Raw genomic sequence first — 12,971 nt, 5'->3', positions numbered from 1 at the left:
CTGCTCTTCTCCCCTCCCCCCCACGTTTTTCACTTTGGCATATGTGTTGTAGCTTTTGTAGGATCATAAGGTAGTAGGACTGGAAAGGACCTCAAGGTCATCTAGTCTAGCTCCCTGCTAAGGTAGAATCATCCCTGACTAAACCATCTCAGCCAAGTGTCTGTCCAACTTCTTGAAAGGGTGGAGTTTTCACAGTTTCTCTAGGCAGCCTGTTCCAAAGCTTGACCACCCTCAGAGTCAAAATTCCTTCTAACCTCCAGACTAAATTTCCCCTGATAAAGCTTGAGACTACTGCTCCTGGTCCTGTCCCTTAAAGTCCTTCTCCTTCTCTTCAGGTATTTGTAGACTGTTATCAAATCCTCCCTCCACCTTTTCTTCTCCAAAATAAAGAATCCTAGTTCTCTCAGCCTTTCCTTCGTAAATCTTGCCTCCCAGCCTCTAATCATTTTTGTTTCTCTGCACTGGGCTCCTTCCAAACTGTCCACATACTTCTTGAAATGTGGGGCTGAAGACTGAACACAGTACTTGAGGCCTCACCGGTGCTGAATAGAGAGGAAGAATCAGTTCCATCGATTTGCGAGTTGACACACCTGTTAATATAACTCAGTATGCTGTTGGCTTTTTTTGTAACAAGAGAACCCTGTTGGCTCATATTCAGCTTATGGTCTACTGTAACCCCCAGGGCCTTTTCTGCAGTCCTGCAGCCTAGCTAGTCATTCTGCAGTCTGTATTTGTGCATATGATTATTCCATTCCAAGTGCAGGATTTTGAAACTTATATGGTTGATTGCAGACCATTTCTCCAGCATATCCAGGTCATTGTAGATCCTAGTCCTGTCCTCCACAATGTCTTCAACTCTGCCCGCCTTGGTGTCATCTGCAAGCTTGCTAAGTATGCACGTGGACCCATTCATTAAATCATTAATGAAGATGTTGAATGAGACCAGACCTAGGTCAGACCCTTTGAATCCCACTGGATACCTCTTTCCAGCTAGGCATTAAGCCATAGTTGATTATTAGGGATCCTGGTTCTCTCTGATTTAAAAGCAAAATAAGAAAAAACCAAAACCCAATTTTTGGTTTTAAAAAAGTAACATTTTTTCCATGATTTAAAATGAAACAGTACTTATATATGTGGTGTTTCATTTTAATCATGGAAAAATGTGGATTTTCAGTTACTCTTTTTTAAACTGAAAATTGTGGGGGGGAGGTTATCAGAGAAAACCAAGATCCTTGTTAATTACTTATTGAGCACAATAATCCATCCAGTTATATATCCACTGGTATTAGGTGCTTGGGGGTTGGGAGGGTTTCCACCCAGCCTTGTGCCTGCTGTTGTTGGTGGTGTTAAGGCTGTTTGGGTCTGTGTGCTGTAAGAGGTAGTTGCCTGCAGCCAGCCTCCTGGACTTCTTTACGTTCAACGGTGGAAGCTTAGATAAGGGTTATTGTCTTTTTAGGACAGTACTCTAGTGGGTCTGTCTAGCAATCAGCCTGGCTCAGTGAAAATGCCCAGACAATGGTAAGCAATGCATTACATGTGCTGACGCTCCCCAAGTCGCTACAAAAGGGTGAGTCTTGCAACCTCTGTGTAGCTTAGATGCCTCCACCCTGTGCTAATTCCTATGTCTTTCCCTTTTGACTTGACTCTTTGCCAGGCCCAGGCACCTGTTGCTCATTCCTTTACTGACTACACCTCCCCCCCTGCCAAGTTCAGGCATTTAGGGATTACTTTGTGCTGATTTTGTGTATCTCCGAAGTTTTGGCTCACTGTCTTTTATCAGATTGTCCAGTGGTCAGTGAAGCCTGCCTACTCCCAAGGGCCTTTGTGGCACCTTAGCTTAACTATAGCTTAGCATAACTACAGTCTAGCATGACTGAAACTCATACAACAGGGACTTTGGCACTGTGACATTTTCTAGCCATCCTGTTGTTGGTTCTCTTCTGCTGCTGCTTCCTGAAAAAATTCCTTCTACCTCCCCACTCTGGCTTGTTCACTGGTTTTGTGTTGCAGGAAAATAATTTCTTGGCCTAGCTTTGGAATTTCTTCCCAGCAGATGATATCTTTTCCCAGAGTGTTCTGACGTCACCTTTTTTTCTCCCCCTCCTTCTTTTCTCTTGGATGTTAATTGTCTTTATGCTGCTGTGCACACACTTTTCTCTAGATAGAATCAGGAGCCTGTTGTTTCAAGATCCCTTCCACCTTTGAGGTCTCAGCAAGTTCCTCCCTATTACTTAGAATCAAATCTAATCTAACCACTCACTCCCTACTGACTGCCTCCACCTAATGAAAAAAATAGTTTTCCCCAGCATACTTCAAGAACTCATTAGCAATTCATGTCCTAAAGCTAGCTCTGTGTTGGCTCAGAGTTGAACTTGGGCCCTCCCATGGAAAGAGAAATCCTACCAGTGTTGGGGAGGCAGTAGTTCAAGAGCCTGGAATTAGTCTTTGGTGAGAGATGACTCAAATGTTGCCAAGCACCTTTTAATCCATTTTACTTTGGACATGAACTGTTGCTGCTTTATCATTCATGCTAATGATCTACTGTCATCGTCTTGATTTACGTTTTGAACCCAATAATAGTACACTAACTTTAAGCATCTGTTAGAGTTTTACGACTGGAGAGCAAAGCAAATAACAGCTCAGTAACCTGGACCTGTGCTTTGTAGGGGATAGAGTATAAAATCGGGAAGTTTCCATTTGCTGCTAACAGCAGAGCAAAGACGAATGCTGATACTGATGGCATGGTGAAGATACTTAGTCAGAAATCAACAGACCGGATGCTCGGTGCACACATTCTTGGCGCAGTGAGTATTGTGGAACATGGGAAACGGGAATACATAACTAGCCTTTCTCTTTGTAAATCTGAAAATAATTAGTTACTAGGATTTGAGAAGCAGAAGTGCTTTGCCAGTCTTTTGGATTTTACTCCTGGCAGTGTTAATTATGTAGTGTCATATTGACATGAATGAGCAATCCCAAAGGTTTAATTTGATTCTCTGTTTCTTGAATAGATTTGTATTTCAATTGATTACACAAGTATTTTTAATAAAATGAAAAATGCCATGCTTTTCCACAACTGATAGATTCATATACGCTGCACAATCTTAATGATGCCTCTTGGAATCGGACCTAATATTTCATAGTTCAATTATCTAATTACAGTAAAAGTTCTGTTAACCGGCATCTTACAAGCTGGCACACTCTACTGACCAGCATGGCGGCTTGTAAGATAAGTGAAACAGGAAGTGCCTACCGTGGTACTTCCGGTTTCTCCGAGCCCCTGTGGCCCAGAGACAAAGCAGCCTGCACTGCTGAGCCGCCACAGCCCGGGGGCATAACAGGCTGTGCAGGGCCCGCCTCCCTGTCCTGTGGGCCCGCAGGTGGGGTGGTGATGTGGTAGGAGAGGCGGCGATGCTGCAGAAGTGGTGAAGTGACTTTCCAGACGTGGTGGGAGAAGCGGCAGCTGGGGCCGCTCAATTAACTGGCATATTTTGTTATCTGGTGTCCCCTGTTTCCGGGGGATGCCAGATAACAGAGCTTTTACTGTAATCATTCAGTAGTCTCAAACTTACAGAATTTTAGGTACTGGAAAGTGTAAAAACACCTCACACCACTCTACCAAAGGCCAGAGTTAAGGGAGATGGACAGCAGTGTTATCAGTTTGAAGGAAAACTTGAAGGTTATGGGAGTGTGTAGCAGCATTAGGGGAATGTGAACTGATCTGGTCCTTTTCTGAAGAGACTGAAAAGAAAGAAGAGGCTTGCTAGTTTGTTCACACCTGTGGCCACTCAAAGAGAAAAAGAAACAACTTTCTTAGGAATGCTGAAAGTTAGGTCTGTTAGAGTGAAAGTCAGAGGACTTTCCTGAATAGCTGCTCTTCTCACTAATGGCTCCTGATGGAGACAGCTCTTCCAACTAAACGTAGTTTAACATTAAAACTAGCTGGGCAGGTTCATCTGTTTTCAGCTATCATCCTCCTGGCAGTGTCATCTGGATAAATGTAAATAAGGTTAATTCACTCAAAACACACTTCTTAATTGTTTGGGACACTGCTAGTTTATCAGGTTAGCCATACTACTTCTGTGTATGCATCTGCTGCTAAATACTGTTAATATCAACAAAGGCAGCTTAGAGCAGGTTGAGCCAGAATGACATTTTTGCCCTACTGACAATTTGTGTAGAAGTGGGGTATTCTTCTTCACCGCCACCAATCTCTGAGAGTGTTCTTGCAGCCTGTGGTTGCTGTGGTGGGAATTATGGCAGTGTAGGATAGTCAAGATATAGAAAAGTGCAGTAATATGCAATTATTTTGTATTTTATTTTTTGCAGTCATTCAGTGTGTGTGACAGGCTTCAAGCAGAGTCACTGAACATGCTTACAGTTGGCACTTTTGAATGTGACTAGATTATAAAAGATAAATTTTGCAGGCACTTGGTATGTTTCATAGGTAGATTGTCTGTTAAAATAAGCTGCATGTGCTGTGAAGACATTTATACTATTTAGACCTGATGTGTTACTTACAGGGTGCTGGAGAGATGGTTAATGAAGCTGCTCTTGCTATGGAATATGGAGCATCATGTGAAGATGTGGCCAGAGTTTGCCATGCCCACCCAGTAAGTTGGTTATAGAGTACTTTTTTTATCTGAGCTTTTGGGTCTGGGTATATAACAGCTTTGAGAGAAATATTTATTCTCTAGTGACTTCTGTCCTTGTTTTGTCTCTCTACAGACAGTATCAGAAGCCTTCAGGGAAGCAAACCTAGCAGCCTCTTTTGGCAAAGCTATCAACTTCTAAAATGAGAGCTGTCGTTTGTACAGATACAGTACATTTCTTCTGTAAATGAACTGCAGGCTTTTTATGCAAGGTTGGGGCTCTTGAGTATTTCTGGGACAGAAGTTAGTGAATCTTTGTTAAATGTCAACTATTTAAACAAACAGTAGGGTTTGGGCAAATGGAATTAGCCAGGCTTTGTAAATTCAATACAGAAACATCCTTGTTTGTGTATTATGAATGTTGCAAAAACAAGTTCGAGAGAACTTCAAAAAAAAGTGTAAAACAACATTTCACTGCAGCACAACCTGACCAGAGCTCTGGTCATCCTGCGCACCTGGTTTGCTAGCCCAGAGGAATGTTGACACTTAAAATGCCTCTGTCACTTCTGCACAAAAATGTTATGGCGTTCTTTACTGAAAGGGTTAACTTAATATATTATAAGTACTTCTAAAATGCAAGAACCAAACCTTTTGGTTACTTTGAACTAGTAGAATTGGGATTGCTTGGATGAGGTTACTGTGAGGAGACTGAAGTACCTTGTAGTTTTCGTTTCGGAAAGAAAATCTGATTGTGTGAGTAACTTTTATCTTCATGCATCATGTTTTCATATTGAAAACCTGTTGATTTAAAATGTAGTTTTGCAAACAAAAAACAATCAAGTAGTTCCACAAGTCAAAATTCAGTAAAGGGAATTTGCTGAGCATTGTCTCTTGATCTCATTTCTAAGAATTTTCCATTGGTGATTTTTAGGAAACAAAATCCTGAAGTGGCAAGTCATGCAGCATTAGCTCCAAACACACTGGACAGAAGTGGGATTAGATGCCTCTTGCTCCTTCCAGACAAGGTTTGCAGCAGTGCTGCTTTGCCACAAAGGAATCAAAGATATTTTTTCTCCTTCTCTGCTGTCTCCTGCACTGTTTTGTCTCTGCTTCTTTACTACTTGTGCCCCTTTGTAGCAGAAAAAAGTCTGTGGCCTTCCATGAATAAATATTTGTACTTTAGGTAGAGGATCCTACTTAGTCTCTATGAAGATGTGGCTATAGAGAAATTGGTATGATACCTTCCTACCTTGAGCTGTGAACAAAGAAAAGCTGGTTGGAGTACTGCTGAGTTCCATGTAGCTAACTCCATACACTCCTTACTTGTCATGGCTCCTTTAGGCTTTGTACTAAGGACTTCATGAGATTCTCTTAGCATGTTCTAGCACAGACTCAGCCTCACCAATGCTAGTCTAGTGCTTACCATCATGTCATCTAAAGCTGCACTGATGCTGGAGACATTTTGGAAGTGCTCAAGCAGTGTTCCTGAAACCAGACCACCTGTTATCTGCTGGGGATAGGTAATGGCTGACTGTGAAAGGAAGAAACTACAAATTAATAAGATCATTTTGTTTTTAAGTGCTTATCGGTGAAGATGATGTTTGTATTCTGACCAGTTAATGTACAAGAGTAAAATGCCCAATTCTAATAGCTCTTGCTTTATTTGAAAGTTCTTTATGGGTTTATTCCTTCATGTACTTGGCTTATTTGTACTGTCTTGAATTTTCTAGAGTGACAGTTGGAGCTGCTGTTGTCCAAATGGCATCATTGCTCCCAGGCAACAATGACTGAGAAAGTTGCACCACTTTGTGCTCAGCTTTGTCAGATTTCATTAGTTGTATCCTCCAGCTGTTTTTATATAGCTATTGAGCCTGTATTGATCGGTATGGAATGTTAATTAATGGAAATTGATAGCATTAGGCTAATCAGTATTTCTAGAAAAGGGCAAACAGGAAAAAAATTCGTTAATAGGACTCTCTTCTGTCCTCATTGTTCTCAGTGTGTGCAGAGGTGAATGGAAGCCAGTGGACTTCTGAGGCAAATTCAGCCAGGAGTTGGTTTAAAAATCAAGTCTCCTTGTGAGTGTGCTTGGAAGTGCTAGCAGCAAGTCCTGGAGGGAAGCCAAGGTGAGGTGGTTTTTGAGTGTGAAAGACTTCTGGGAGGCTTAGAACAGAAGGAAAGCCTGTGCCTAGGACAAGCCACCTCTTCCTGTTGGCTAAATGCTGTGGGATGTTCATGTGGTACTATGTAAGCTCCAAATAAGTACCCTCTGTAGAAGGCCTGCTGTCTGCTTTCTCTAGTGATCAAAAATGGGAATGTTCAAATTCTTGCAAAAATTCTTCCTTTTTGTCAGTATTTGATACTTTCCATAGCTGATTGAACAAACTTTATGCTCTTTCTGACAGAAATAAAACTTACAAATTTTGACTAGACTTATTGCTCTGAATATGTTTGGAGGATTGATTCTTTCCAAACCCTCTTAAAATTAAATACAATGCAAGGCCTTGAATTCTGGTAATGTATCATTCATCTCTCTGCTGCCATTGAATCACACACAAGATGTTTGTAAAAGGTGAAAAAAGAAAAAGGTACTAAGAAAACCTAACTGCAGGTAAGTTTGCTAAGCGTAGACCAACATTCAGTGATGTTGTAACAGATGCCTTGTGTTGGGAATAAGCATGTATGCCACACAATTTAATGTATACAGTAGTGTCTTCTATGGGGATGGAAGTTGTGGGTACAACTTTTGTTTAAACTTCACCACTGAATCCAGTATGAACTGTGGTGTGCAATTAGATGTCTTGAGTTAAATTGTAACCTTCACAATTTAATCAAGGGTAAGCAGAGAGCAAAGTAGAGTAAGTCTTGATTACCAAACCTTTTTGTTTATAGAGGTCTATGTTCTGATAGTCTGTGTCAAAAAAGATCGATGCTGCTGCCTAGCAGTCAGCTATATGTGCATCTCAAATGTAACAGTTTGGAAGGTGAAAAAAACATCCAGGAAAAATTGGCCCAAGAAAGAGGTCTGCATGTTTTTCCCTGGCCGGTACCTGACAGTCGGACTTCCCCAAATGCAAAACATACCCTGCGTGAAGTTGACTTAGCTAATTAGACTGCACAGGGCCAGTGTTGCAGACCATGCTGTCTCAGAATGCATTGGAGAGTGTTGCACGTTTTTCTTGGCATGTGGGGAGAGAGTGAGTGTTAAACAGTCTTTAGCACTGCATTATGCAGGCTATTAGTGAGCAAGTCAATGAATTACTTGTGTGCAGTAGCCTTACATATTTTTAGAGGTTTTCTGGCTGTCTGATACGATAACAATAGGATATGTTATTGTATATGGCATAACCAGGTCCTACTATGAATGGTATTTGCCTTTACACAGTTCACTTTTTCCTGAAGTATTCAGTTGTAGAGGGCTTGCCCTGTGCTTCTGACATAGGGGGCTAAAACCAGTTTTGGGTTCTAGCAACAAGTTTAAGGGAAAAAACCTAAAAAGCCTCATCTGTGCTGACTTCTGTTTCCACAGCACAAATGAGATGCTTGTCCATGATCAGTGAATTGAAAGTTGTGGGTTAAATCTGTTAGCTCCTTGGGCGTCTAAATGGATAGCATGTGGCGAGTAATTAAGCAGTCTTCCTCCGAAGACTACAGAGTAGAAATTCTGGTTAAAAACAGACAGGGACAGCATTTCCTCACTCAAGGTAAAAATATGTTTTTAAAAATCCTGTACTTCAGAAAATGCAGCTCTTAATCAGAATTAACTGGTTGAAGCCCAGCTTGAGTGACAGTTTTATTAGAATATTCTAACTGGGTTAAACAAGATTTTCAGAAGCTAAAGAGGTATGGTCTCTAGCTGCATTAGTAAAATTAACAATGGAGTTAATGAATCATACTACATACATACAGGGATACAAAAGTACTGTGCTTTTATTTTCAATATAAAAAGGTTACTTGTCTTTGGTTTTATGACTTAAAGTCTGTCTAGAACCTGTCACCATCTTCATGTGAGGTCAATAGTAAACAAATTTAATGCTTGAACAGGCAGCTTCCCCACACATAGTTACAAGCATGTGCTATAAACTGCAACTTTTTGGCTGATGGACTGCAAGAGGGAGCGCACTGTCTCTTCCAGCTCCACCAGTTGCTTTGCTTTGTCTTCCAACACTTTTCGATTGTTCTCATACGTGTCCTCCAGATCTGCAAGAACAGGGGGGAATTATTTTCTGCTATCAACAGTAATTCTGAGTAGTTGGCTATCAGTCATTTGTATATATTCAGTCTATGAAGTAGAGGAAAAGTACCTGAGATTTGCCTAGTCTGGATCTCCAGGTTTATCCCATTTGTAGGGACCTACTGAATTCATGGTGGAAATGGGCTCCACGGGGTATCCTTTAATCTTGCAGGTTCCCCTGTGCACCCCCTACCCCCAACTGGCAGAGGGGCCCCTGCTGCTTGCAGCTTGCACCTGATCGGTGGGGAGGCAAAAACTGGAGTTTTAAGTATGGCACCATTTTTGCTTCTCGCCGCTGATTGGCTGTCGGGCCCTGGTAGCCACTTGTCTGTTGCAGACTGGGCAGAAGGCAAAAACAGCAGCATATTAAAAAGGCAGATTTTGCCTCCTGGCTGATCAGGAGTGAGCAGCTGGAGCAGGGGGAGGAAGAGCAGGGGAACCTGCAAAATAAAAGGAGCCTCTGCCCACCCTGCTTCTGCTGTAAATTTGGTAGGTTTTTATACAAAACAAATGGGTAATGTGGAAACAATAACCATAAATATAAACATGAGATTTGATCCTTTTCATTCATGCAATAAAAATGGGCTGCTATTTGTAAAAAAATAAAAATAAATGGTTGCTCTGACTTTTAATATTATACAGTGAATTTCTGCAACTGAGCTGAAGTTGAGGAATAGGTTCCCATTGAAGCAGATCTTTTCCTCTGTTTTTTTCCTAGCTGGTACAATGTTTCACTTTGCTTTATTTACTGCATGTGGCTGAGTGTGGAACTCAAACTGTGATGCTGGATTTGTTTCAACTTTTTGGCAAAACTCACTTTTTGAAGCATTGCATTGTGATCATGGTGCATGAATTGGAGGCAGCACTTGGGCTGGGGATCTCAAAGCCAAGTTATTTGTGGTGGTGGGAAACACAATCCTTTGGACAGAACTTGTATTCAGTTCATCTTGGGGCCACAACACTTTTTAAAAGTATATTAGCTCTAGTTCAGGCCATTTGGAGAATTAGGAGTTGCAGATCATCAGAAATGGCTGCATCTTGGGGGTGGCTGAATTGACATCCAGCTTAAAATATTTTGGGACCTTTTCAGTGGAAGGCAGTTCTAAATATTGCGCATACATTTATGCCTGAATTTCATGCCACTTAGTGCCATAAGTTAATTTATTCTTTTCATCCTTCCATTGATAAGATCATGAGTGCAGCTTGCTGTGCAATAGTAAAGGTTTCAATTGTGAAAGGAAACCCTTTTTCTTACACATGACATCTTACCCTTGAGTAGCTGGAGTTTGTTGTTTGCCTGGGCCAACAGTGCTTTAGCTTCATTTTGCAGTATTCCAGCTTTTTTCCTGACTTCAGCAGACTCTTCTGCTTTCTTGGCAATCAGGTTTTCCACTCTTTTATATTTGTCATTCAACTCCCTGTCCAGTACCTGCAGTTTCAGATTTGAACACAAGGTGGAGTTAATTGTTCAGAGAACTGTGCAAAGCAAATACACATTTTGGAACTTTAATCTGCTATCCTCATTAGATAACATAGCATAAAGTGTTCATTATTGTAACCTCTGTTGTTCCAGCAGCATTCATCTTCTGTTGTAGTTACCTCTTTCCTCCTTTATATTAGCACTATGGCTTGTATTTAATAACTGATGGCTGGTATTCCTGCTGTTCAGCTATGCTCTCCAATTCTGTGCCTGATCTCTGCAGTTTTAGCTTGTGGCAGTGTATATATTATCAGGATTCAGCCACAGCACTTCCATTAATTAAGGGGAACTGTGAGCCTGAATCCTATGCAATTTTCTTGACTTAAAGCAAACAGGCATTGCTTGTATAAACAAACAACTGGGACTTAAAGCAGGCACCCTCTGTGCTCTTCCAGTGATGCTGAACAGTTCTGAAATGAATAGTTGTTATTTTACAAACACTGGTGCAAGCACATGAGGCTGATACAGGGCTGCCACCTCAGCTGTGCTTTGCTGTCTGCACCACATAGTCAACCTACAGAGTGGAAACATTCTGGTAGCTTGCTAGGGTTGTCCAGCAAGCGTAGAGCTAACTGTCAGGCAGTCCTTGCAGTTCAGGACCTGGGTTGGGCAGGAAAGGGGAGCGTATATTGGTCACTGCATGCAGCTCTTTGGGTCCAATTCATGGATTGGAGTCCTGAGGACTTGTTGCTGCAAGTGACTAGCAGCACAATACCAAAATTGAATAACTACTGCAAGTCTTTCCTTTGTTTTCTTCTTCCCAATGAACAGTGTACCTTTTGTACTTAACTAGTGTTAAGTAGCACTTCAGATGCCTTTGGTTGAGATTTAATAGCTTAGTTTGAAGATTAATGTATTGCTTTTTGGCAGAAAGAATTCCTCCTTTGAGAGAGCTGGGTCATATTGTAGAAAATAGTTTAGAGACTTCCTTAGTGCTGTCCTTAACAATTGACAACAAAGTTGGTATTCCTTTGTTGTCACAAATGTACTAACACATATTGGGGAGAACTCTGCAGCCTCCTTTCTATATTTGCCACATCTTTGTGATATTTAGAAATTAACTATAAATTTAGAAATTAACTATAGAGACAGGATGTCTGGTTTTATCATGAGATCTGGAATCTTTGCTGCAGAGATTAATGTGATGTGGGAATCCCCTAGAGAGCACCAAATTACAAGCAGCTTGGTTGAAATGCTGTTTCATTCATAGATGCAACAGAAGGGCTTGAAAGTAATTTTAATTCTCATTGTGTAGATGAGACTTAGTCAACTGCCAGTGCCTTCCCTGTGATTCATAGTAAGCACAAGTTTCCTGAAGGGTAGAGTCCTACATGCCATCATGCACCCCTCTGACCCAGCAGTTCTCTGCCTGCTTAAGAAATAGAAACAAAAGCTGAGGTTCCAGGCACTATCACTTCCCTTTTGTGATACAGAATGTAGTATGCTGGTAAGTAAACTGACTCCTCAGTTTACATCTTCATTGACTGCCTGTCTTGCATGCAGCCTCTGGCTTCTTTACTATTTGTCCCATCCAGGAAGAACACACACCAAGTGCAGATGCTTCCTCAGCCTGACAAAAGGTATTTAAATTGGAAAGCTTGCTAAGAAGAATTTTTCCAACTATTTGAGCTGGTCTAATAAAAGATATCAGATTTACCTAAAGAACCTTGTCTGCATATGCTGGTAAAGCATTTAAACATGTAGATCTAGCACTAACAAATAAATAAGCCAAAACAAATCTGACCTAGACCACTGAAAAGTACTCCAGCATGGCAGGCTTATGAATAAATCTTCCAGAACTCTGAACAGTAGCACTAAAATGCCCTTTATTCCCCCCCCACCCCCTCACTGTAGAGATAGGGGTCTGACCTGTTTAACTTCTTCTGCATTTTGTTTCACAGTAGAAACTGTTTGTTCAATCTCTTCCACATTCTCTGAAGTGGCAGCAGCTTTCTGCTTAAGCTCTTCCATACTCTTCTCTAGCTTAGTCAAACGTTGAGTAGCATTGTTTAGTGTTTCTTCAGATGCTGCATTTTCAGATTCAATCTAACCAGGAGCAACAGACAAGTTAAATATTCTCTCAAAAAGTGTAGTTTTCAAATTCTCAAATATGTTTTCTGGTGAAGAATCTTTTAGCAACTAGCTACAGTGTCTGTGTCTAATATGTATTGGCCATACGTGCAACTCAAATAGCAAACTGTCTTCAGTATATGTTATCAAAACCATAGATTTGACTAAACGTCATAGGACAGTCCCTTTTGAAAACTATCTAAACTGCATCACTTTAAAGTGTCCCTTAGATCTTTGTGCTGACCAAAGGGAGTTCATTTTGCAACCGTTCTACAGCCCTAATCTCTTGCATGTCTAGGAATGCAAGACTAGAGCTATAGTGAGCTGTAATGGTCAGGGGTGGAGTTATTTCCAAACTTCTATGGGAAAATTTTTGAGACCGTGCTGCTGCTAGAAGAGGCAGAGAGACATCCCAGACCAATACAGCACCCAGGAAAGTCTTCACCAAGACATCTAATCTTTCGTTTTGGTAACTCATTGCTTCATGTTGTTAAAAGTTAACATAATGTGTAAAATGCACCTTGGAATCTCAGTTTAAAGGATTAAAGAGCCAATCTAGTTGAACATGGCCTGAAGAGGCCTAGGGAACAGCAAC

At 41.1% G+C, this 12,971-nt stretch overlaps 2 protein-coding genes and 1 long non-coding RNA gene across 3 annotated transcripts in view; 1 reads left to right on the top strand and 2 right to left on the bottom strand.

Annotated features, from left to right (window-relative positions):
- The window catches only part of LOC109315713, a 24,610-nt gene extending 20,822 nt beyond the window's left edge, over positions 1-3,788 (bottom strand). Inside the window, exons 1-2 of the long non-coding RNA XR_002102588.1 lie at positions 3,779-3,788; positions 2,261-2,263 (exon numbers count right to left, since the gene is read on the bottom strand). This is a non-coding gene — a long non-coding RNA (uncharacterized LOC109315713). The remainder of the gene's footprint in view (positions 1-2,260; positions 2,264-3,778) is intronic.
- The window catches only part of DLD (dihydrolipoamide dehydrogenase), a 23,342-nt gene extending 16,241 nt beyond the window's left edge, over positions 1-7,101 (top strand). Inside the window, exons 12-14 of the mRNA XM_019543541.1 lie at positions 2,667-2,804; positions 4,524-4,613; positions 4,729-7,101. Of these exons, the coding sequence (XP_019399086.1) occupies positions 2,667-2,804; positions 4,524-4,613; positions 4,729-4,794 (294 nt within the window). The 3' untranslated portion in view covers positions 4,795-7,101. The remainder of the gene's footprint in view (positions 1-2,666; positions 2,805-4,523; positions 4,614-4,728) is intronic.
- A 1,251-nt stretch (positions 7,102-8,352) lies between these two features.
- The window catches only part of LAMB1 (laminin subunit beta 1), a 65,121-nt gene continuing 60,502 nt past the window's right edge, over positions 8,353-12,971 (bottom strand). Inside the window, exons 29-31 of the mRNA XM_019543540.1 lie at positions 12,176-12,352; positions 10,096-10,255; positions 8,353-8,792 (exon numbers count right to left, since the gene is read on the bottom strand). Coding sequence (XP_019399085.1) covers positions 8,656-8,792; positions 10,096-10,255; positions 12,176-12,352 — 474 coding nt within the window. The 3' untranslated portion in view covers positions 8,353-8,655. The remainder of the gene's footprint in view (positions 8,793-10,095; positions 10,256-12,175; positions 12,353-12,971) is intronic.

Source organism: Crocodylus porosus, unplaced genomic scaffold, assembly GCF_001723895.1.
Source record: "Crocodylus porosus isolate Cpor-Errol unplaced genomic scaffold, CroPor_comp1, whole genome shotgun sequence".
Classification (NCBI taxonomy): Eukaryota; Metazoa; Chordata; order Crocodylia; family Crocodylidae; genus Crocodylus; species Crocodylus porosus.
This window is presented reverse-complemented; position numbering and strand designations above follow the sequence as displayed.